This window comes from Neodiprion fabricii, chromosome 4, assembly GCF_021155785.1.
Source record: "Neodiprion fabricii isolate iyNeoFabr1 chromosome 4, iyNeoFabr1.1, whole genome shotgun sequence".
NCBI lineage: Eukaryota > Metazoa > Arthropoda > Insecta > Hymenoptera > Diprionidae > Neodiprion > Neodiprion fabricii.
The window spans coordinates 26,462,610-26,485,373 of NC_060242.1; the positions used below are offsets into that span (position 1 = coordinate 26,462,610).

General features: G+C 40.8%; 1 protein-coding gene across 2 annotated transcripts in view; it reads right to left on the reverse strand.

Moving 5' to 3' along the window:
- Positions 1-837: 837 nt before the first annotated feature.
- LOC124181460 overlaps positions 838-22,764 on the reverse strand; it is a 66,742-nt gene continuing 44,815 nt past the window's right edge. For both annotated transcript variants that reach the window (XM_046568062.1, XM_046568061.1), the window contains exons 3-4: positions 4,949-5,312; positions 838-2,371 (exon numbers count right to left, since the gene is read on the reverse strand). In XM_046568062.1, the coding sequence (XP_046424018.1) occupies positions 1,192-2,371; positions 4,949-5,312 (1,544 nt within the window). In that variant the 3' untranslated portion in view covers positions 838-1,191. The remainder of the gene's footprint in view (positions 2,372-4,948; positions 5,313-22,764) is intronic.

Genomic DNA, 22,764 nt, shown 5'->3' on the forward strand with positions numbered 1-22,764 from the left:
ACGAGATGTCGCATATTGTGGTTCACATTTCGATCCGAGCTATGAATAACGTATACAATTTAGAAGGTAATACCATTTTTCGAGATGCGATAAATATAGAATATAATATCGATAGACTTTGTTTGATTTCCTGACAAGGTTAACTAGAACATCGTTATTATTAACCACTCTTCGCCTTTTTGAGATAAAATTTTTTTAAATCGCTCCAAAATAACATTCAAAACCAACGAAATTTAATTCAATGGCTTCGGAATATCGACGACCAAAATTCGATAACGAATTTCGTAGGGCGAAGCCGCATGCCGTCATGTTACTCAATATCCTGTGGTCGCTGTCCTATTTTGCGGTCTCCTAAACTGATTTAGCATCCCTGTTATCAAGCGCAGTTGCGGGATTTCACGTGAAACGAAAACCGAAGTCGATATCAAAAGCCGAAACACTTTCGAGGAACGGAAATTTTCATTACATAATTTATACAGTGCGTTATGAAAGCAATACCTGACTCGTTCTGTTTCAATTTGACTATCATTTCGTATTGATTGTTCTACATTTTGAATAAATTTCGAATTCAAACTCACTGTGAACCGAAAGAAATTCTGCTTAGATAAGGGTAAAGGTTGTGATTTTGATACGGATGAAATACAATTGTAGAGAAGTAAGGAAATGTGCAAAGTGTTAAAATTTGTATACTCAGTTGCAGAATAACTCGGTAAAATTGTTCAAAAAATATACGTAAGAAAGGGAATCCGAGATTGATTTGTCTGAAAAATTAATCGTAAACGATTTGGGGAAGAATGAAAAAATGGAAAAAAAACGAAGAGAAAAACAACTTTCAGCTGGGATTAAATAGTCACAAAATTTATTAACAACTGTATAAAGTATACACGTTAATATTTGTATTGCCATTAAAAGTTTCTGCCCACTCTCCCCTACGATTATGCAACCACCGTTTAAGGGTGGCACTCGTGCACCGGTGATTTTATATTGACAAATTGTGACGCCTTACAACAGCATATGTATACATATATATATATACAAGTCATGCGTCGTGCAAATATACATATATTCGTTTCTAAATTTCGTCGTCTATACACGGATACGGCAATATTATATCGATGCATGTACGAAACACTTGATATTACGCAATATCGGTTCGTGAATATTTCTGCGCGCGAATCAGAAACATCCCCGTTAAACTTTGACACCCTGCTGAGCGAGGAGTTTTTTCCTCTGAAGCAAACTCGGCGACTCGAAGTTCTCCGTCTGCTCGTCGATCGTCGGCGAGCTGTCGAATGACTTTGAAGACTTCAGGCCGTTGAGGGTCTTGGGGCAATTGTTAGTTGATATATCTAGTGACTTTGAAGTTTTGACCGATACGTTGGCGAGCTTTTTTATCGTCTCGGATATCGGATAGGTCGAAGAGCTCTTAACGTCCTCCGCAAGTCCGGTCGGCCTCTTACTCTCCTTAGATTTGCGCTCCGCGATCCTCTCCCTAAGTTCCTCGTCGCTGTCCGGATCCACTTTCTTCGGCGCGCCACCTTCGGACGGCAGGAGCAGCGCCTTAGGCGGAGCCTCGACGTAGCCGCTCTCGTCGCTGTCGGCCTCCTCGTCCAGGGCGTCGAGGACCGACGAGAACTCGTCCTCCTCGTGAAGGTCGAGCTGACTTCCTGGGGAGGGAAACGTGTCGGCGCGTTTTAGACGCCTCTCGCGGCTCGGTGCCTCGAGTTGAGGTCGCCTCGGGTGTTCGCCCCTAGGACTGCAGTCGACGAGGTCCTCCTCCTCGCAGAAGTCCTCCTCCACGTCCTCGAAGTCGAATACGTGGCCGGGCTCGGACCCGGTAGCGAATATCTTCCGGTTCTGGAGCTTGAACTTCGGACTTCCGGTGCAGGTCATAAAGTTCGGCGAGCCGTCCGAGTTCCGTCTAAGACCCGACTCCGTACCCTCGTCCGAGAAGTAGACCCTCCTGGGACTCCGCGGCTCCGCGCACTCCGAGTTGTTGTTCGAGTCCTCGTTGCCCGGGGCTCGTTCCTCGCTGTTGGCCGTGCTCGCCGTCTCGCAACCGCTCGATATGCTCCCGTTTTCGTCCGAGAACTCACCGCAGTTCCCACGGTTCAACGCCTCGACCAGCCGCGCCAAACGCCAGTGGTCCTGGTCTGGCCAACTGCTCGCCACGCTTCGCAGCGTCCTTAACTCCTCGAGGAGACGAGCCTGCTCCAGCTCCTCGGCCGCCGCGTCTTCCTCGATCGCCGATAACTTCGGGGCGCTCTTCGATCGCTCGAGCGGAGGTTTGTAGTTCTGACCGCCCGTGCTCAGTAGGATCTTCCTGCGGGGGAGGGACGGATTTTCGTACACCGAGTTCGCCAGGGATAACCTGAAGTGAAAAATTCATTCGGATTTATATAGTGATTCGGATTTTGACGGGGTTAATTGTAACAGAAGTTGATTTGTTCGGGACAATATGCGGATGAAGACGATAATGAATGGTCGGAAAGACAGTGCGGAGATAAAAATAAACGTCAATTTATCGTTGATTTATTATTATTCTTGTCTCTCGTGTATATGTATGCGCCGTAAAAACGAATTTCGTTGACTAGGCACCCTGTGTACTGAGATTTCGTCGTAATCGAAGAAAACAATTTTACGTTTGAGATATTTGACAGGCGGATTCAAACGATTGGTACTGAATTAACGTGGCCGCTTTGGGACCCACTTGCATTTCGACTCTGAGATTACTTTTAGCACTCGTTATCTGTTGGATGCTAATTTCTGCCACATAAGACGACGGCTAGATGCACTGTAGTATGATTTTGCCTTAAAAAAAGTCCTAAAAACAGAGAATGCAAAGAAATTGGATCAACCGAAGCTTGGGCGGTGAATCAAAATGGCTTTCCGGACGCACTCGAAACTTTGTTTCCGCTCTAAGACGATTTTTGGCAGTCGTTAGACGTGAAATGCTACTCTACGCCAAACGAAATGACGGCTAGACGGGCTGCGGTATGATTCCACCTCGACCGAATTCATAATAACTGAGAACTTGAAAAAAGCTAAACCTAACGAAATATGTAAATGTATAAGTGAATTCGGCACCAATTATATCAGGCAGATCTGATAAGAAAGCAAATCTGCTCAGTTTGCGTTTGAATCACAGCAATAAAATCGTTATTTCAGTTGACGAGGTTAATCGTGTGAATTACATTTTCCGTCGATAAATGTGTTACTCGAGTGACTAATGCAACGGGTTCATTTAATTTTTGCGACAAGTCAAGGTGAACGAGAAGCTCAATTTGACATATCCAAATCGAATCGTGCAGCGAATTCATGTTTATTTATTACTGAAAAACTCGACAGGTGGTACACTGCGATTATATGAAAATAGTTTCTAGGTTTATAGCATAAACTTCGTATTTTTACATTGCATTTAGTAAAAATTGCACGGATATTGGTAGAAAATAACCATTTTTATAAAGTATTGCATTGATTTTTTTATTTTGTCACTTTTCTTGCGGGTTTTTATTTTACCCGTGCATGGATTAATGGTAAGTTCAGGTCTAAGAATTAATTGTCGAAACACCGTGTATAAGTGCTATCATTTGAATTTCAGATGTAACCATATTCGAACGCATAAAAGTTCGAGGAGTTTTTTCTGATAGGAAACGTTCGCGCCTATCTCGGAAGTTTCTGCTTGAGAATATTCGATTATTTATCCGGTTTCTTACGAGCAAAAAGTAGAGTTTTTTCGACACAGCGGTAAGTTTATGCAAAAATTCTTTCCGCAACCGGTTGTCGTTGCCGTATTAAAGATATTCCGCTTCGCATGAATCAATTTTTTTTTTTTTGCTCCGAACAGCAACGAGATCTTAGTCACAATTATTATCGCAGACAAAGAAGAGAAAAATAAAATATGAACTTTCTAGAGCCCCACAAGTTCGGTGCACAAATTCCCGAAACATTTATTGTAAGCCGACTACCAAGAAGAACGAGGAGGAAAAAAGAATCGAATTTTCACATCAGATACAGTGATAAATTCTTTTAAAAAGTATTGCGTACTTCAAAAAAATTGTTCTTACACCGTTATTGATATATGTTTGTTCTCAGTACAGCTAAATTTGTTACTAATCTAAAATTATATTTCTTGAAACTCGTATAAATTTAATTAGTTTGTTAATATTCTGAAGGAACGACCAAATACAGCGACATAAATCATCGAAAAGATTTATTGCGGCCTGTTCTTTATGGAATTGATTTTAAAAACACATAATTCTCCGGAATCAAGTCGATAATCGAAGCTTGTGGTGAGGAAAAAGATAAAGTTCAAACAAACTAACCAAAAAGGACGTCGGTTGCGGTTTTTCCGCGAATCTTGAATCGTTGAGCTTTGACGTTGCCGGTTGGCCAAATGTCGATATTTTTCATTAATTCGATTACGCGATACTTGCGCTTTGATTATTTGTTAAATTTTGACGTTTATTACAGAGGTCACTTTAAAAATGAAACGAAGCAACGAATACTGCAATTTCTTAACGAGAGCTTAGATATCGATGCTACGTTTCAAAGCGCTTGAAAATTATTAAAAATCTACTCCACGACCATTGACTCGTGTGATCAGAAAACTGTTTTCTACAAAGTCGCTGATACGGGTTTACTTATTTCTGATCAGTCGATTCGTTAGGGTTGTTTTTTGACGATACCTAATCTGCCAAAACGACAAACAAAAAGGTGCTTCGATGAATTTATAGGTAAAAATCTTTTGAATGAAATGAGCGATGCGAATACGTAAGGTCTTTTTCGTAGTTCCAATTCTGAAATTTTCAAACAGATCCTCGTAGCTTAGGAATACAAGCGCGGTTCGACCGTCTCGTTATAAATTTAATAAATGTTTTCAGTTTCCGTTCAAACGACCTCCCCGATCGATCGTCGCTTTATCGTACGCAGGAATAATCGTAATTACCTAGCGTTTTGCCTGGAGACCTTATCTCTCCTGAATTCCATCAAGGCCTGCTGCAGCCTGGCGTTCAGCGTAGAAGCGAGTCTCCTCGCCGTGGATTCCGTCGAACACAAGGCTGCGTGACACCTGAGCTCGGGTCTAAGTCGGCGGCCCTCGTGCCTGTAGACCCAGACGACCAGGCGAGGATGGGAAGACGGTGCCGTGCAGTAAGTGATCCTGTGTGCCCAGTACTCCGTTAGTCCATGGTCCCTGGTCGTCGCCGTTAGTCCGCCGCACGTCACCGTCAGCCGCATCGAGACGTCGGGTCGACTACTTCCGACGTAATTTCTCCACAAAGTTGCCACTGGCTTCTCAACGCAGCCTTCGCCTGAAACACGAGAGGACGATGACCACTTTGGACGATACTTATCGCGAAGAGGGTTCGAGAGGTCCGAGTTTAACCGAGCGGCGTGTTTTGTTCGCAAAACTCGGATTGGACTGACAAGTTCGCCTGTGCGGGAAACTGAGTCCGTGTTCGTGGTGTGGAAATGAAACTCATTGGAGAAAAAGTATCACAGGGTATAGTTTGAAATATAAAATATCCGCCTTACCGAATCGTTTCATTTGCCGCGAAAAAAAGAATGCGCCAATCATTTTTACGGGATAAAGTTAACTTTGATATCTGTAACAATCTCAACATTTTTTTCTCCGAACTGTACTTCGAGTACGAAATTTGCCGCGTGACCAACCGTTAGGTTTTGTACACACGTACGTGTTACAAATTGATTCGTTGTGCAATCGTTGTGTTTTCAATAGCAAAAGAGGGATTCGAATTGGTACAAATCGGGAAATTCGATATCGAAGCGTCAAGTATCTACAACGAAAAACCGTCATTGAAATATCGATCGTAAGGCAGCAGGTGAGAGAAAGTCGCAATATATCTATCACGCCCTGGTAGGAGAACCTTGAAGGCCGATCAGCGTTGCCTACGAATGTATTTTTATACCGAGATATGATATTAACATAAATACGGGCCAGGAATTTACAGACACATTATCAGAAGTGTAAAATGTACGATAGAATAAATTATCGATTATACCGTACGCGGTAAATCCTCGGGACTTTATCATTTGGAGGTTGTTGTTTTTGCATAATGGACACAGAGATGAGGTTGTGCATTCCTCGGTTATTTCAATCACACCGATTACGGCACTCGGTTGCGATAAGGCTTGTTTTATTCAATCGACACGTTGTTCTCGATACGCGAGGAAATTAGACCTCAAAAGATTGCGAGGAATCGATAGGTACTTTAAAATGTATCCAAGTGTCGATGAGATCGAAAAAATTCTAACGACAAAGGATCCAATCAGGTTGAGAGTCGACGGAACGTTTGCGGAACGTCGCGAAAATACGGCTGTGAAATTTGATCCTGGTTATCCACGTGCCAGGTATAAGGCTGGTATCATACAGGTATACTTGTTACAGACGTATCCAACCGCCCTGCTCACCTTGACAACCATCGACTACTCCAGGCTTCTGGGACGATTTGAGGAAGACTATTTTTTCAATTCTTCAGGGTTATTATTTACGTTCGCGATTGGATCATGCGATACAAAGTGTACGTATTCGCATCCGAGTCTTCGAGCTGCTAGGAAATAATTAAACGCAAGTTCCGCCGGTTCGAGTAATCGCAGGCTGGTCAAGTCGGCCGAGGAATAAGAAGACGGTGAATTTAAATTCCAATAATTTAACGTCGACGTTGAAACATCGATATCGAATTGAAGAGAGAATGGAACAGAGCCAGAAATTGTTCGGTCAAAATCCTCAGGATTTGAAAGATGAAAAAAGTAAATTTAATTACTTTTCGGAAATGAATTGTATCGCGGAATGTTGGTCAGAATTTTTGCAAACGTCTCGAAAAAAAAACTCGTTGACTATTCGTATCGAGTGGCAAGGTTTCCTTCCGCGAATGATAATCGAATCGCGTCTAAACCGAGCCGTAAAATATAAAACTGGCTCCAATCGAGCCAAAGATACAATGTCTAGGCAGGGTATAAATAAATTCAAAGGTGATGTCGAAATATCACTAATTATACAGACGTGTGCAACAGATCCACGAAAGAAAAAAAGGGGGAAAAAAATAATAAGTACCTCACGCCGCGATTATTGGGCAAGTAGATAGCACCGATTAATTTTATAACAGTTAAAAACGTATCCGTATGAATTAGTCGCCTTGGCCGACTGCAGTATCGTTGTACATATTTCGTTGCAACAAAGGATCCGAAGATGTCCGAAGCGTGGAAGGAAAAAAATGCAGTGAGTCACGGTGATTTTTGGAGGGGGGAAGGATTTGAAACTCGTCGACATGCCGTTGTACAGGTTTATAAACTATTCCGACGGAATAAACCTGCGAGGACAAGGTTTGAGCGTACGATACAAGCCGCACAAGAATCTAAAACAGCGGACATATTGAATATTGTACACGGTGAAAGAGAGAACCTCGAGAGGCATAAGCGTGCAGCATTAATTCGTTAATTACCAAGTCGGTATCGTCCCGGTTCTGCAATCGGTATCGCTCGCTCTAAAGAGGCCATCAACCATGGTGGGCAGCGTCTCGTGTGTGGGCACTGCACGCACACATTAACTCGTCGACATCGTAAACCGATCAGAGTTGTGTGCGAACAGATTCTATCTGTTTCAGAGAGTTTTTTGATCACGGAATCACACTGAGAAAAATTTCATTTGTTACAGTAACTAGAAAAATTCAGTAAAACTGAGTAAAAACGTTAAAAAAAAACTGTTTGAATATTGTTGGGATTAGGAAAAACGAGGTGCGCCTAACCATTTTGCGCCGTTGTCGATCCTTTTTTGGTAATTGCAACGCAAAATCAGTTTCTGAGGTTTGCTCTACTTTTTTAGTTAAATGCGGCTTTAACGTTAATTTATCGTTGCACGAGCATTAAATTTTCGCAACAGTTGCAAGAAAATATAGCAACAGCGATCGTAACGAGAAAGAACTGTATCGGATACTAGACTTTTCGGTAACTGTTACAAAACGAATTTTCATTTTCTACCTAGAACTATATTTTTCGATTGTGGTCTGATAAAAAATGAAAACAGTCAAGGACCGAGCGTTAACCGGAACTAAAAATTTCTCTCAGTGCAGACGCGTAATTCAAGGCTCGACAGTTCTCAATTTTCACTTTTATCCCGCGTCGATAGAAACGTGGATCAGTATTTATCGAGGAAAGCCGTCGTTGATTATCCTAACCAGGAGGATCTGCAAGATGGGTACTCGGTATTCACCATATGGTCGATTGCACGGTGCTTCGTTTAATTTTTTGTCACGTCATCCACTAGAACACTGTGTAAAAGTTAGCGTTCTCTTCGAGGTTTTCGCCTGTCTGTACTTGAGCAAGTTTTCGAAGCCCTGGGACTGTAGAGCAAACATTCCTTGTGCGTAAGAAAGAGTGTTTTTTACCGTTGAAAAGAACCGTTACACTTCGGTGCACTGGATGCATTGAATATCGGTGATTGAACACGACCTTGGTTTGTCTCAAAGGTTTGTTCGCAATGAGTTGTAGCTGGTTTCTCCTTTCGGTGAAGAGCGCTGTGCGCTTTGGTCCGGTTGCAAGAAATTTTACCGACGCTATGATTGGGTCTGAATGATGCGCGGTGAAAAATAAGTGGAAAATACCGCACGTGTCTTACCAGCGCCTTCCGTCTAATATATGATGTGTACGCAATTCTCCGTAGATCTTCTATGTTGAGCAATAGTTTTTGCGGTTGTTGAACGGTCGGGGGAAGGACTGAATATGGCGTGCAAGATGCGAAGCATGTGCGTTGCTGCACTGATCTGATAACGAAAACAATGACATCAGTCTCTTCGGTTCGTCCACAAGCTAACGACCAGAACGAGAAATTGTGATAATGACTGTTCGAAATATGTTGCTTGGGCCTAATATCCAAAAAGATCCAAGGAAAAATAATCGTCGATTCTTGCAGATAATGAATAAAGTTTCACGAGGATTTCAAAACTCTTGCAAACTGGGCTTGCAGGACGATATCTTTGAACGTGGGATATCGATGCTCGGAAAATTTACGTCACCTTCAGTTCTGATCCGTGGAACATACAGCGAAACCAAGAACTTATTGAATCCCGATATACTTTGGCCGTTCAGATAGCAGAGTGATGGTAAAAAATGATCGAATCCGTAGAGAAGTTGGATCTGTCAAACTTTATCGCTGATCATCGAACCGAACTGGTTTAAAAACAGCAAGTGACATTGATTGCCAGTGTTTCTTCTTTGGTTACATTATTCGATACCGAATTGATTTCTCCAACGAATTAGAGATCGTATTTTGATACCTACTTAAAGATGGCGAAGGTAAAATATGTTCGACGAATGTCAAGTGCGGTTGAGTTTTGCTAATCTGGATCACACCAGCGAGCGAATTCACAGTAATCCGAAGCCCTTCGCGTGTAATACGTTACACTGGGTCACGAATACGATCGTCGGTCTGCCAAGTCGGAATAAAGCGAATGAAATCAGCTCGGCGGTCTTGATTCCACCATTTTCTCGGATAACAAAGCCGCCAGCTTATAACCAAATGCGTGTTCGTTGCCAAGAACTCGCGACTTATGCGATACCCGGTAAGACATTTCTCAGGAATCTTGGATTGATCGGATTGTTAGTGCTGCACGCACTGTTATCGAGTCAACTTTCGTCTTTACCGAGACAACAAGCTGCGCGTGGGGTAAAATCGATTTGGGGTAACCTCATTCCGAGCCTAATTTTGTTCCATTGATTTTAAACAGCCGGTGCGGATGTGAGGGAAAACAACTAGAACACAATTCTCTGGAGAATCGATAAAATTTATATACTGCAAGCCGTCTTGTCGAATCTAGCGCGAGTTAAACTCGTACGTACAATGCATAAATTAAGCCTGTGTAAAGTTTCTCGATCGTTGACTTTGACGAATTGGAGAAAGAACTTCCGATATTTTAATCTGTTTGAAGAAAAATACAGAACATTTGAACAAAGCCCGTTAACGCTTCCTGAATCGACTTCGGTTCATTATGCGAACATCGGCGAGCAACCGATGACAGTTATTCGGAAGTAAGCACACGGGCATTATATTAATACAGAATAATGCCTCGTTGGGGAAAGAGGAAAAGAATCGAGTGTTGAACAAACAGTGGGAATTTTCGCGGAATGTTATGTCTGATAAATGTGTGCAGGAACCCAATTTGCACAGTTACGCAAATATGTATATACATAAGAATATCGTTGAACGAAGGTTTCACGGGACGTTTGATGGGACGGGACGTGTTATTTCACTCGATCCTCACCTTTGGTGTGTAATCGTTAATTGCCGACAATTCGGATACCGCTCGATACAACATTCTAATTACATTTCTGTCTGTTTCAACCAGGTGCCGGCATGTCTACGAATGGAAATTTTCTCCCATCCGAATGAAAATTTTTCAAAACATAAATTGGTCTGCGGTGTCAAGTCTACGAAATGCTCCTACGATGTGTAATCGTTCGTGTTGTAAAAACCGTGTTAAAGCAGGCACGCGAGGAGAACGGGAACTTTGTACGATTCAAGGTCAGATTTATAAGCGAAATCGTTTTTTCCGCCTACGCGATTACACAATGTTATATATTTGGGAGCGGCCCTTATCGTTCCATGGTTTACATTTTATCTGACAGGAGATTGGAGTTCCCGACATTCGATTACCTACGTTATTGCGATCTACGGAAGCTTACATCGAAATCCTTTGTCTTAGAATCGTACGAAGTTCGAAAGATGACTGACTTTCTATGAAACCTAGACCTCCGTGACTAGAACCGAGGAAATCGTTTTCTGCATTGTTATAAATTCATACTTTCAAAAATTTCAAATTGATATAAGCGGAATTTAAACGCTGCTTGATATATTCATTATTACAGAGGTAAACGTCTACTCTTAGATTCTGCGGTAAACAAGTAGAAAATCGACGCTGTTACGCGGTGTGAAAATTGACGGATTTACGATTCGGTGAAAAAGCTGCTGTAAACGCGCAATATTTTTATGACGCAAATGTAACTTGTTACCGAGATAGCGTTACAATTTTTAAAACTCTTACGCGAGAATATTCAATACGTAATTGAACTGACTAAAAAATCAGAAAATTTAATTTAACAACTATTGAAAAAATTTAAAGAGTATTTTCTCACACGTATGTGCGTATAAAAGATGAAAATTAAACAGTAATTAGGTGCAAAACGAATAACGCGTTGTCACTAATCGTCGAGTAAAGTTATCGAGACTAATCACGCAATAATTATAATCAGCAGAGATTTGCATCGATCGAATATCACAATGCGAATAAATTATACAGCGTTGCTGACGTCATGATAAGAGCCTAATTACAATCGTTTGAATACCATATCGATCATTTGCATAATAACTCGCATCATCACTCTACGCACAGAGGTTTAATACCAGCGTATACAGTAAAACCGATCAACGGTTTCCAGGAAAAATTGTTAACGCCCAGCTACGGTATGCAAGAAATGATGATCTCCGGGCTTCAGCTCGCAGCTGATTTCGGTGAAAAACGGCTATTTTAGTTCAGGGATTAAAGATCAGATCTTTGCCAGCCGCTAGCCGCCTTATTCTCGCATCGATTCATCCAAGTCACAATCTGCATCAACACTTGATAATCGTGCGGTTAAAACGTGCGATCTTACACAGCAGCGACATGGATTCGAAGAACGCGCGGACCTTATCATTTCCTTCGTAAGAAAGTCGCCTTTACAATGCGGGGCAAAAGTCAAAGTGAATTATAAACGAACGAGATCGTTGAGAAAGAGACAAGCTCGACGATTATAAACTTTCACGCCTCTCAGAAAGAATGCCCGTTAAAAAATATCGGTGACGTTTCCAATGCGATGTTTTTTCAGTGTTATACTTGTGAAATAATGACGGAAAAAATGGAAAGATCATTGGTGTCAATTAAAAACACAACGTGTTAAAGTATGTCCAGATTTTTGGGAACAACGTTGACTGTTATGAACGACGTTTTGTAAACAATGTGACGCCATTTGTCCCGACATCTAAAGTACCTAACGATATTGGTCGTTAGTTTTGAGTGTAAGCAATGGGGTTAAGAAACGAGAATCGAAGTTGCGAAGTTCAAATTCGTTGCGAGACAACCGAGAAAAAAAAGAAAAAAAAAATTACAATCAAGTTACACGCGCACGCAAATACCGCACTGCGGTTCTCGTAATCATTGCAAAATTCTTTACGTAACAGTTTCAGGTCAAGTTCAACGTTACCTGCCTAAACTTACGTAGAGTGAATAAAAGAAAAAAGAAAAACTACGTTGCACCGCGATCAAGTGGAAACGTACTTCATCCGTGGAAGTCATACACGGAGATGTTTAGCTTGGAATACTTGTAGCCTCCGTTGCACGATACAACCTTGTCTACTTGTAATTGATGCGATGAAAAGAGCCGGCTCTAATTCAGGAATCCCTTATTCCTGCAACGACGCGAGGACTAAAAAAATACCTCAATAGAATTTATACTCTTGGCCCCATAAACATGGCGCGTGACTTGAATGCATCGCGTGTGATTCTTCAGTTGAAATTCACGGATTCGTAGCTATGTATAATATGTATACTTTTTAACATGATTTTAGTCCCTGCGAAAAATACTTCAATTCGCGTGAGTGTTATAATTTATTCGATGTCGGAGTAAACTTTTCAAAAAATTCAATTCAATGTATCATTCTGACATCGTCTTCGTGATCGGTGATAAATCATCTAAAGCATCCTCAATCAGGCATCTTAATCTCTTCAGGATAAGGCCAGGAATACTAAAATCTTTGTTAACGCAGGAAATACAAATGAGGTTATTATTCCTAAAAAGAAATGAAATTTCGGGGTTTCTTTTTAGTATAAAAAATTCTACGACTTGTTACGTGCAGTCCATACGTCCTTCCTATCTTCCCACGTTCCTCGCAGTGATCCTGTTGTTTCCATCCTGTATTCCCGTTTGATCGACCATCCGCATCTTCCTCAGCATAAAATGTACAATATTCTAGAAGCTATCTACTCTTACGTCACTCTTCAAACAAGAACGGTCCAATCTCCTCCAACAAACACCTTATTCTCTGGCTAACTTCTCTCTTCCACATTCAATCATTCCCGAAACTCCTCACTCCCGTCATACTTGTTACAGTAAATATTGTCTCATTATCAACCGCCTTAAATATGGGAAGGGTCGTATACGGTATCGCAGTGCACGTAAGACGAAAACAAACCGAAAATAGCAACCTACGCATCCAAATTCGTTGTAGGGTTAGTTTGATAACCGCTCGTCTAACTAAACTACCTACGCAGTGACAAACGCATCGAATACCGAATTTTTTTTAGCTCACGCCAGTTGTAGTTTAGTGTGTTATTGATCGCGTGTAACGTGTCGAAACCGAATGATTGATTGATACGAGGCAGTATAGCGCGTACACATGGATCAGATTTTCACGAGGTATTGTTTCGAATTGAACCGACTGGGTGAAATAAAAATATCCCGATGACTGGTCGACACACTGTTTCCAATTTGCACGTGGAATGATAAGTCTCGAAATAACACGAGTTAATCTAATCTCCCGTCAAACCTTGAATGATAAATAAGTAGCTGGATATCCGCATTGCGGAATCATCAGTCGGACGTGTAACGATTCTTTCTGTTTGGTTGTTGCAAACGAATATATACGGCGATGATGACATGCCGCAATCACTCCGCCACGTAATTACTCACTACTTAACGTATTGAAACGTTTTGGTCTGACTTTCTCAAAGTTGAACGAACCGAGATAGACAACCTATAGATAACGAAAGTAGATGATGAATTTTAACGACATTTCGCCGCCGGCTAAAATTGCTCGTCGGAAATCGAGGCGTGTGATACGTAGACGAATATGCAACGACGCCTCTCTATTTGCAGATCTTGCTAACCAGATCGAAATTGTTCCTTTCAATTTAGCGAATAATTATCACCGTCTGGTGGATGGTTCGGAAAAAGAACCTCACCAATTTCCGAACAATGGGTATTTTTTTTCACCCAGTGAACGGTGCTGCGTTACGCTTTTCAGTTTTCGTACAATTTTTTATTTTTTTTTTTCTGAAAAGCTCGCGATCTCTCAACTCTGTGACAATGCCGAAACAAAACAAAGCTACCGACTATGCAGAAATCGACTAACAAGTAAGTCATCGGTCATTTCGCAATAATCGATACCTGCCGACTCGGCTGAATCAAAATGCGGCGATCAATACGTAATCCGATTTATCGCGATTAAGCCAATCTTACAGCGTTTTCGCTCCAGCGGTGACCACCGAATATTCTAACGCGACAGGTGATTGTACACAGTTTTGCATGTCATATCCGTTACCCAAATAGCGGCGTGATCAATTTGTACCCAGAAATAACCCGCGTCACGGAAAAATATCAAAATCTTTTGTGACGTTAACATTGCCGGCTAAACTGAAGAACGATCGATTATCACGGGGTCGATTAGATTCACTGCTCGGGATGATTGCACAGGCATCTTGAGCAAGAAGCGAACGAGTACCTTTACGTCGGATTACCTTATTGGGAGTAAAATCCAGCAGGCTCTCAGGCAGTGTGAAAAAAAGGCAATAACAGCCCGACAAGTACTTTGATCTGAGACGGACGGTCAGTCGGTCGGCAGTGTGAATTCTCAACCTGGAATCGCCTGGTCTGTAACTTTCTTCGTATAATTTAATTCAACCGGGAGATAAACACTCTTACATAACTCATTTGAAGCTTGTATTATTCATCCGTCCGTGTACAAATGAAGATATAGGTATGTGCCTGTAAAAATCGTAATAAAAATTGCGGATACTTCGTTTTCTCTGATCACAAGACTGAAATGATAGAACAAAAACTGTCCGACTAAGATCGATCGATGTTGCGATGCGAAAGATTGGAATGCAGTCAACGATTTCGGTTCGTGTAGGCATTTCGTGGAAATGTTTATGCGCAATTATCGATCGATTTCCACATGCAGCCGATTGATCGAGATCGCAAGTCACCTTTTCTCTCTCCCTCTCTGTGATGAACTGATTCTATATCTGTTGAAATACCGATCATATCTGCACGATGTTATTGAAAATTTCGAGAGGAATTATTGCGCGACGCGTACGCAGAGTCGTATGAGTTATGAATACTAGTAATTTTCTCATCGTTCTGATCATCTTCCTGAACGAATTGATAATCACTACTCAATGCTGCTCGTGACTACTAAACGTTCTGTGATAAACATGCTCACGCGTCATCGATTTGCGATGCTTTTTGTGTTTTTCAAACGAATATCGAAGTTTGAGTAATCGGAACTCAAACAGTCTCGCCGTGTTTACTTCACTCGGCATAATTGCTCCCTTGTTATTCTTCATTTCATAGATTCGCGACACACTCCGTACTGAATACAGCAAATTACGGCTCTCTGTTCGACATCTAATCGTCAAATTATGGCACTCACGAACTGATCAATTCACAACGCTCTAAATGTCGTAACTAGTTATGTGCAACGAGGTTGAAAATAATGAAAACAGCTAAGCCGTAACAACAGTATTTGAAACTCGGAAAGTGTTCAGCCAAGTGTTTTGTTCGTCAAGGTGCCCCGAGGTACAAAAGGTTACAATAAACCAGAAACGATCAGACGCGACGATGAAAGAGTTAACAAAACACATTCCGAGGACCGAAGATGTTCGAGTGTGTGACAATTTTAAGCGTGGCATGCTTACCTGCGCCTGGATAGAAAGTGGAAAGGTCTGGTTCCGCGCAAGTTCACACATCAGATATCGGAAAGCTTCGGTAAGCTTGCACCCGAGAGTCTAGCGGATGGTTAAAGAGCCGAGCGACACGTGTTATTATTGGAAGGTATTACACGCGCCACGCCTTGAACTTGGAAAGGCTTGTTTAAAGTTGAAAAGAAGATAAACAAACAGAGTCCAGACAAAGACGGCTGCACCAGCAGCTACCGTCGGAGCGAAAATGCGCAAATACGAACGTCGATTTTCAACGGCCCGCACCGTTAATGGTAAACGTCGGTTCAACGACGGAACGCCAAAACAAATTCCGAAAGCACGTGCTAATTAACGAGTCACACAACTGCTCCCAACACCAAAGTGCAAACGTCACATGTCCTCTGGCATGCCGGGCCATCGATCCAACACGCGGTGCGTTGACCCAGTCTCGTGGCAAGGGGTCAAGCGCATTGTCGGTGTCGTGAGTCTAGGACAAGTGGCGAAGGCGGTGGGGATTGAAAGTTGGAAGGATCGGTATTTGGAATGGCCGATATATCGAAATTTCAAACATGGGAGAGTAAAATAACGGAAGATGAATCCTGACGAACGACTGCTGATCAGTGACACTTTCAAAGATCAAGATTTCGAACAATTCGTCGTTGACCTGTCTTCATCGGCTGTTCAGATTGGACAAAAAATGGCGTACTTTGGCGGTAGAATCAACGAACGATCAAAACGAGCGGACACGTAAACGTGACTTAACTTACAAATTGGTCTATCGTACCGATTGCTGTTACGACGATTGCTACAATCGTTTTATTCCAAACGTTACAAGTTATACGGGAATGTGTTACTTCTCAATATTGGGTTCTGGTTCAGAACGAAAATGTCGAAAGTAGTGTAACAAATTCGTTGTTTGCATTGCATTTACGATAAAACAATACACAAAGTCTGTAATTAGATACATTTATTTGTAATGTCATAGTAAAAGTTTCTATTTACATAATATACGCGTATTTCATCCGTCGTCTCTAACTTCACATATTCTCTAAACAGATTCGAACATCGCGTTTAACCTTTGTTCGACACACTTCTGTAGAACCACATGCTTGACACACCGGGGTCATTTGTACCCCAGCGACAAAAATCGTGATAAAAAATTAGTTGTTACATATTTTGATTAGAAAATTTTTTTCGAAGCTCTTGAAGGGTTACTTTTTGAAACTATACAGGTTATATAACAAAATATGAAAGTGGCAGATGGCGCCATTACATGCAGGTACTTTAAATTAACGAAGAAAATACGTGGGGGTCGGTTGTACCCCAGGGTGTTAATCAAGGGTTGACCCTTTCGAAAACCATAACGGCGGGTCTGATTAAAGGAACCTCAGCGTTATAATGACAAACGGCAAAAGCAACTGTACCGCACGAGCCGCGCTCTTTCGCTTCGCTTCGCCTCGCCTCGGCATTGGCAGCTATGGCAGACCTCGATGCCGATGGGTACCTACTGTGTAATTTCCTGTACCCTTCCAACATTTGCTCCGGCATCGAGCTACGGAAGCGACTGTATATCCTCGACGGTATGCCGTGCAGGTATGCGCGGAGAAAGCAGGAGATCCCTTGGGCAACGCCTTTGACTGCGTACCAGTCGGTGGGTGATCGGGAATTTTTCACCTCTACGTTTTTATAGTCCCACGATTCTTTATTTTTCCGACCGCCGGGCGACGCAACGTCCGTGAAAACTCGAGGCAAGTCAGTGTGCATTTGCACTGAAATAAATTTCATTACTCAGATTTATCTGGAAGTTATGCTGAGAGATGAAATTAGTTAAGGATCATTAACGACGAACGGTAACTTTAACGATATATATATATATATATTTTTTGTTTTTTTTTATCAATCAACATCGAATGCGTGAGATAGTTTCAATTCTGCTTTTCTCTTGGAAATTACATTTCTTCCGTCCACGATTAATATTTTTCCCCAGCGCCAAATTGTTATTCTCAACGCGTAGCGGTTTTACCGATTCGCACCACTGTAGACAAATGGCGAATATTGATGGCTTTCAATTTGTATACATATACATATAGATATAATCAGTTGCGTGGTGTAAGACTGCGAAATTCGTATGAGGTCGTTTAAAATCAGCCGAGTTAAACAAAAGAAAACCACCTTGACGTATTAAGTCGAGAATAATCCGTACGATAAATAACACAACAAAATACATGGAGAATCTCTCAATTGAGTTGCAAAAGGAATTTGCGTTGAATGTCAGAGTTCCAGATTTGAGGAATACTTTTTTCATACATATTTTATTTTATTTTTTCCTCAACTTATCGTTATAACGAACCCGAACACTAATCGGGCAGATTATGCTCGAAAATGACGTCAAAGTTTTAGTGAACGCGCTGCAGACAATTTGGCCTTTTGACTAGCAGTACTATTTATATTCCGAGACAAGATCAGCGATCGACGGTTGATTTACTGAAATTGATTTTTACTTTTTTAATTATTTTTCGTCTCTTTCGCTTCTTGACCGTATGAGTACAGGTTTTATCATCGGATACCGGTGAATGTGAACTCATGCCCGAAGCGGCAAGTCGCCGCAGCGCTTTGGCCACGTCCTCGATTTTAAAACCAATGTTAAAAATTTAATTCAGTTTTTACGTCTATTGCCAAGAAACGTAAGAATGCGACCTGACGTCTCTTTTATTCGTACCAACTAGCATCCGATCATCATCCACACCGACAGAAATTTCCGTACAGTTCTGGTTACTGTACGATTCTTGACCATTCCATTTTTTATCGTGACCGAAAAACAGTGCTACATACTCAATGAAAATCAATTCTGCTAACTGTAACTAGAATATCTGTTACAGTCATTCGTGTGATATGTATGCATATTTTTTTTTTTCAATTATTGCGATAATTTGATTTTGATGGAACAATAAGTTCACGTTAATGCCTTATTCAACTGAAAAAAAAATGAATGAACTAAAAACATAGACTTAACGCAAGGCGCTAGCCAAGAACAAATAGTGAAAATACCCACTGTAATTCCAAAAATATTCAATAAACTTTGTACCGTGATCAACAAATTGCATCAAAATTGCAAAAGCAAAAATCCTTTCATGCATTGAAAATTTGCTTACATTTGAAAATTACAAATATTTCTAATGATCGTTGATGATACTTTATATGCTCATTTTTATTCGCGGTGACAAATAATATATCAGCGTTGCTCGTAAATTTTACGATATGCCAACAGTTCCTTTTTTCTTGTGGTTTTACACTTTTAGTATTTTGTTTTCTCGCGTGTGTTAGCTTCTTTTTTATAATTAAGCTTGAGAACATGTATGCCGAGATCTTATAGCGTGCAGATACATCAGGTCTGTAAAAAAGAAACCACAGTAGGATGAAAAAAATGTTCTTGACGTAACCGCGTATTTTTTTACGGTATAATTTATGCGTACATATGTATGTAGGAAAAAAGTTTTCAATTAATCCAAATCACATGTTTTATATCACAGCAAACTGGTTCAAAAGAAAAATACAATTAAACCAACAATAAACGAAAAAAATTAATTTAAAATTGACAAATGATCTGATCGCGCACACACTTAATTTATAATCTCTCTTCCTGTTAGATCGAGATACGATAATTTGATGAAAGCACACTATAAAATTACGCGCAAGTTGATTGTGCGCTGCGTACACGACGGGATTCGTAAAATTATGAAAATACCTCTAGTGTTTTGATCATTATTATCGTCATTCTCAGTTTCGTTAATAAAATATTAAAATCGTACATTCGATCAAATCAAATAAATTTTGCTGGAAAAACATTTCTACGGTTAGAATCATTTTCACCCACGGAATGAAATGTTTTAGAATAGTGCTAACGGAGTGATATCTTGTTTTTCAAAAAAAAAAAAGAAGTCTTTAGCCAGATTGAAATTGTAAACGAACGATGCGGAATGCCTGCACGATACAATGAATCGTCAGAAATTATTATGCAGAGATTTGAAGCCAAGATAATGCCAATTGTTAACTTGTATATATGTACAACAAATTACTGCATGAACGGTTTTCCACCAGCGCGCACTTCCGGCCTGAATAGGAATTAATCCACGTGCTCAGCCTGTCAATTATCGACAAAGCGCTTGATTACCGCGTTAATTATCAATTCAACGTCGATTTCTGCCCCCCGCCCCCCTTTATTCAGTCGACAAAATGTTCCAACATCGGAACATGTTTGCATGTATTGGAAAGTTTCCACTTGTGTATAAGGTATGCAAGGCATAAAATAGACACAGGGTACAATATTGTATACGTACAGAAATACGCGCGGACACACAGATATATTTACCATAAGGTAATAAAAATCACTTTCTTGAAAGATCTTCGATATTTATAATATAACGTGGCCGTTTATCCGATATATCTTATCACTGGTGAAGAGAATTAAATAAATCGAGACAGATATAAATGTATATATATACATATTATGCGTGTCTGTAAGAGGTGTATTTATAATAATCACGTGCCGAGATCACACGCGCGTGAAAAATCCATGGGAATAAACACGTGGTGTGCAGAAATATCCGCGGAAATCTGCATTCGTCGCGTTGCCTTTTAGACGACACGTACTATATAAATCCCCGCCCAGCTCGAGTAAATTATACACATGCGATTTAGATAAATGAAGCTGCGATACAGCTGCGGGACAATCATCGCCATCATCGTCGTATAATAATACTTGGAAAAGAGAGCTGACAAGAGTGCAAAGAAACGGTGAAAAATAAACCGCGGCATATAATATATATGTGTATAATATGTGCATATATATATACGCATACGTGTGCAAACGTATAGTGTATATATATATATTTCATCCACGCATTGCGCCTACCGTGCTCTTTAATAATCTCATCAACAATTTTTTGCGCGCAAAATAATAATCCCGTCATAATTGTTACTCGTGAATTTTTTTACACATACTCCGCGAATTAACGCGTCGGACCAGCGAGCTGTGTACAAGCAATAAATATGGTTGAACGGTGTTTGCGTTACACGATTTGAATAAGAGCTTGTTTTTATTTTCATAAAAATTTCTTCAATTTATAAGATTTCTTTCCCTCGTCATTTTTACACTTCTTCTCCTTTTCGCAACCCCCGTTAGGCCGGTTTCGCCTGCGGTCGTACGAATACGCGTCTCTGCGTACAAGTATACCTCTTTTATTCTAGTTGTATGCAAATTAAACTCGTCCAAGTTCAAGAGGTGACATTAAACTAGCGTCGCGCACTGTGTCAGCTACCAGCCTCTTCCAAGTCCAAAGCAGCCCAGTTTCTTTCCGCGTACATTACATTTACCTCGTCGAGTTTCCTTTATTTTTATTTTTTTCTCTTTCTTCTTCTCTTTTTCATCGCACCGACAATTTTTCTAATTTTTTTTTCCTTCTCTCTCGTCTCGTAACTCTGCGCAATTTTCTGCCAGTGAGTCCGATTCGGTGGCTGGATTTATAGGGTTTAACGCCTGCTGCAGTCTTGTCTCAAATACGTACCTAGGTAACAAGAATTCAATGATAAAACCTGAGGGTCGCTCTTCATTATTAATATTTATTATCTTAACTGTCCAACCGTCTATGACACGATGCTAATGAAATCGCGTCCGCGTGCTACAATGCGATGCAAAAGGCGAGGCATTCCATTCGAGCCGAATTAATCAACGTCTGCCTTACCCGTTGGAATTTATTCGCAAGGTATCGCAGCTCAACGTCTGATCATCTATTTTATAGAGGTATAATAAACGCGCGAAGTAATTTGAACGATTCCACTCGTTCGAATTCAGCTACTCCGGAACTTTTTTTTTTTGTTTAGCTACTGCGTCGAGTGGAATATTTTTTAGAAAGAATAATTGAGTTGCGATTCTTCGCGAGCATGATGTTTCGTGACAATATTGGGCGCAAGCCTTTTTTACAATTTATGTCCGTATCGACGACAATTTGAGCAGAGTTTCCTAGAACTGATCTGATTGTAAGCTAGAATTATTACGCGTCTTGTGCTTTTGAAATTATAAAATTTCCCTGCTTACGCATCTAATTATAAACTACGTCGTACATTTTAATGTGGATGGATTGCGATGCATTCCAGAGTATTTATAGCCGGAAAATGATAAACAATTGAAACGGAGACAACGATTCTACGTATAATGTAATTATAAATAAACGCGGGAATTTTCCATCGTCGCGTTTCCTCTTGTAAATTGTTATTGTGTAATAAACTTTGCGTGCAGAATTAGCAGAGAGAGAGTGAGAGAGAGACAAAGAGAGATTTACAATGAGAGATAAAAAAAACGTCACACTCACTTCCTTCGTTTATTCAACTCACTTTGAACTAATCTAAAAAACAAAGCGGATAAGTCTCTTGAATAATCTGTATATTACATACACGAAAAGCAAACACCGCAAACGATCTCCATGCACGCTTTTGCATCGTTGTAGAAAAATAAAGGGAAATTCAGTCACACTTCGTTTCATTCACATTTAAGGCATCGAACACTCGAGCGCCATCCGCAACCTTCGAAAGATCCCTTTGCTCGTTTACGCCCGAACACAGCTGACAAGTCTAAAGCGAAATTCGTTCCAGTCTTTTCTGCAAGTCAATGAAAATGTTTCTTTATTTCCTCCGTACGTATTTGTAGTGTAACTAAAACCAGAGTATAAGAATTGAACGCCTCGACTGCAAGCGATGGAGTACAAAATGTGCCAGACACGATTTATTGCGGAAGAATACTTTGCGACCTCGTACCTGGCAGCTTTATTAGACCTGATTAAGATGACCGTTTCAAGGGAATTTAATTACACCGAAAGATTCACGACACCATTAACGCTCCGAACCTCGGAACTTGAGACAGCGTCGCTTTAATCAAACCGCGAGTTTCGTACACTTCCAGAATGTCAGTGTTGACGAAAGTGGTTTGATACCCGTCATCGGTAGCATTCGAATTCTTCGATAG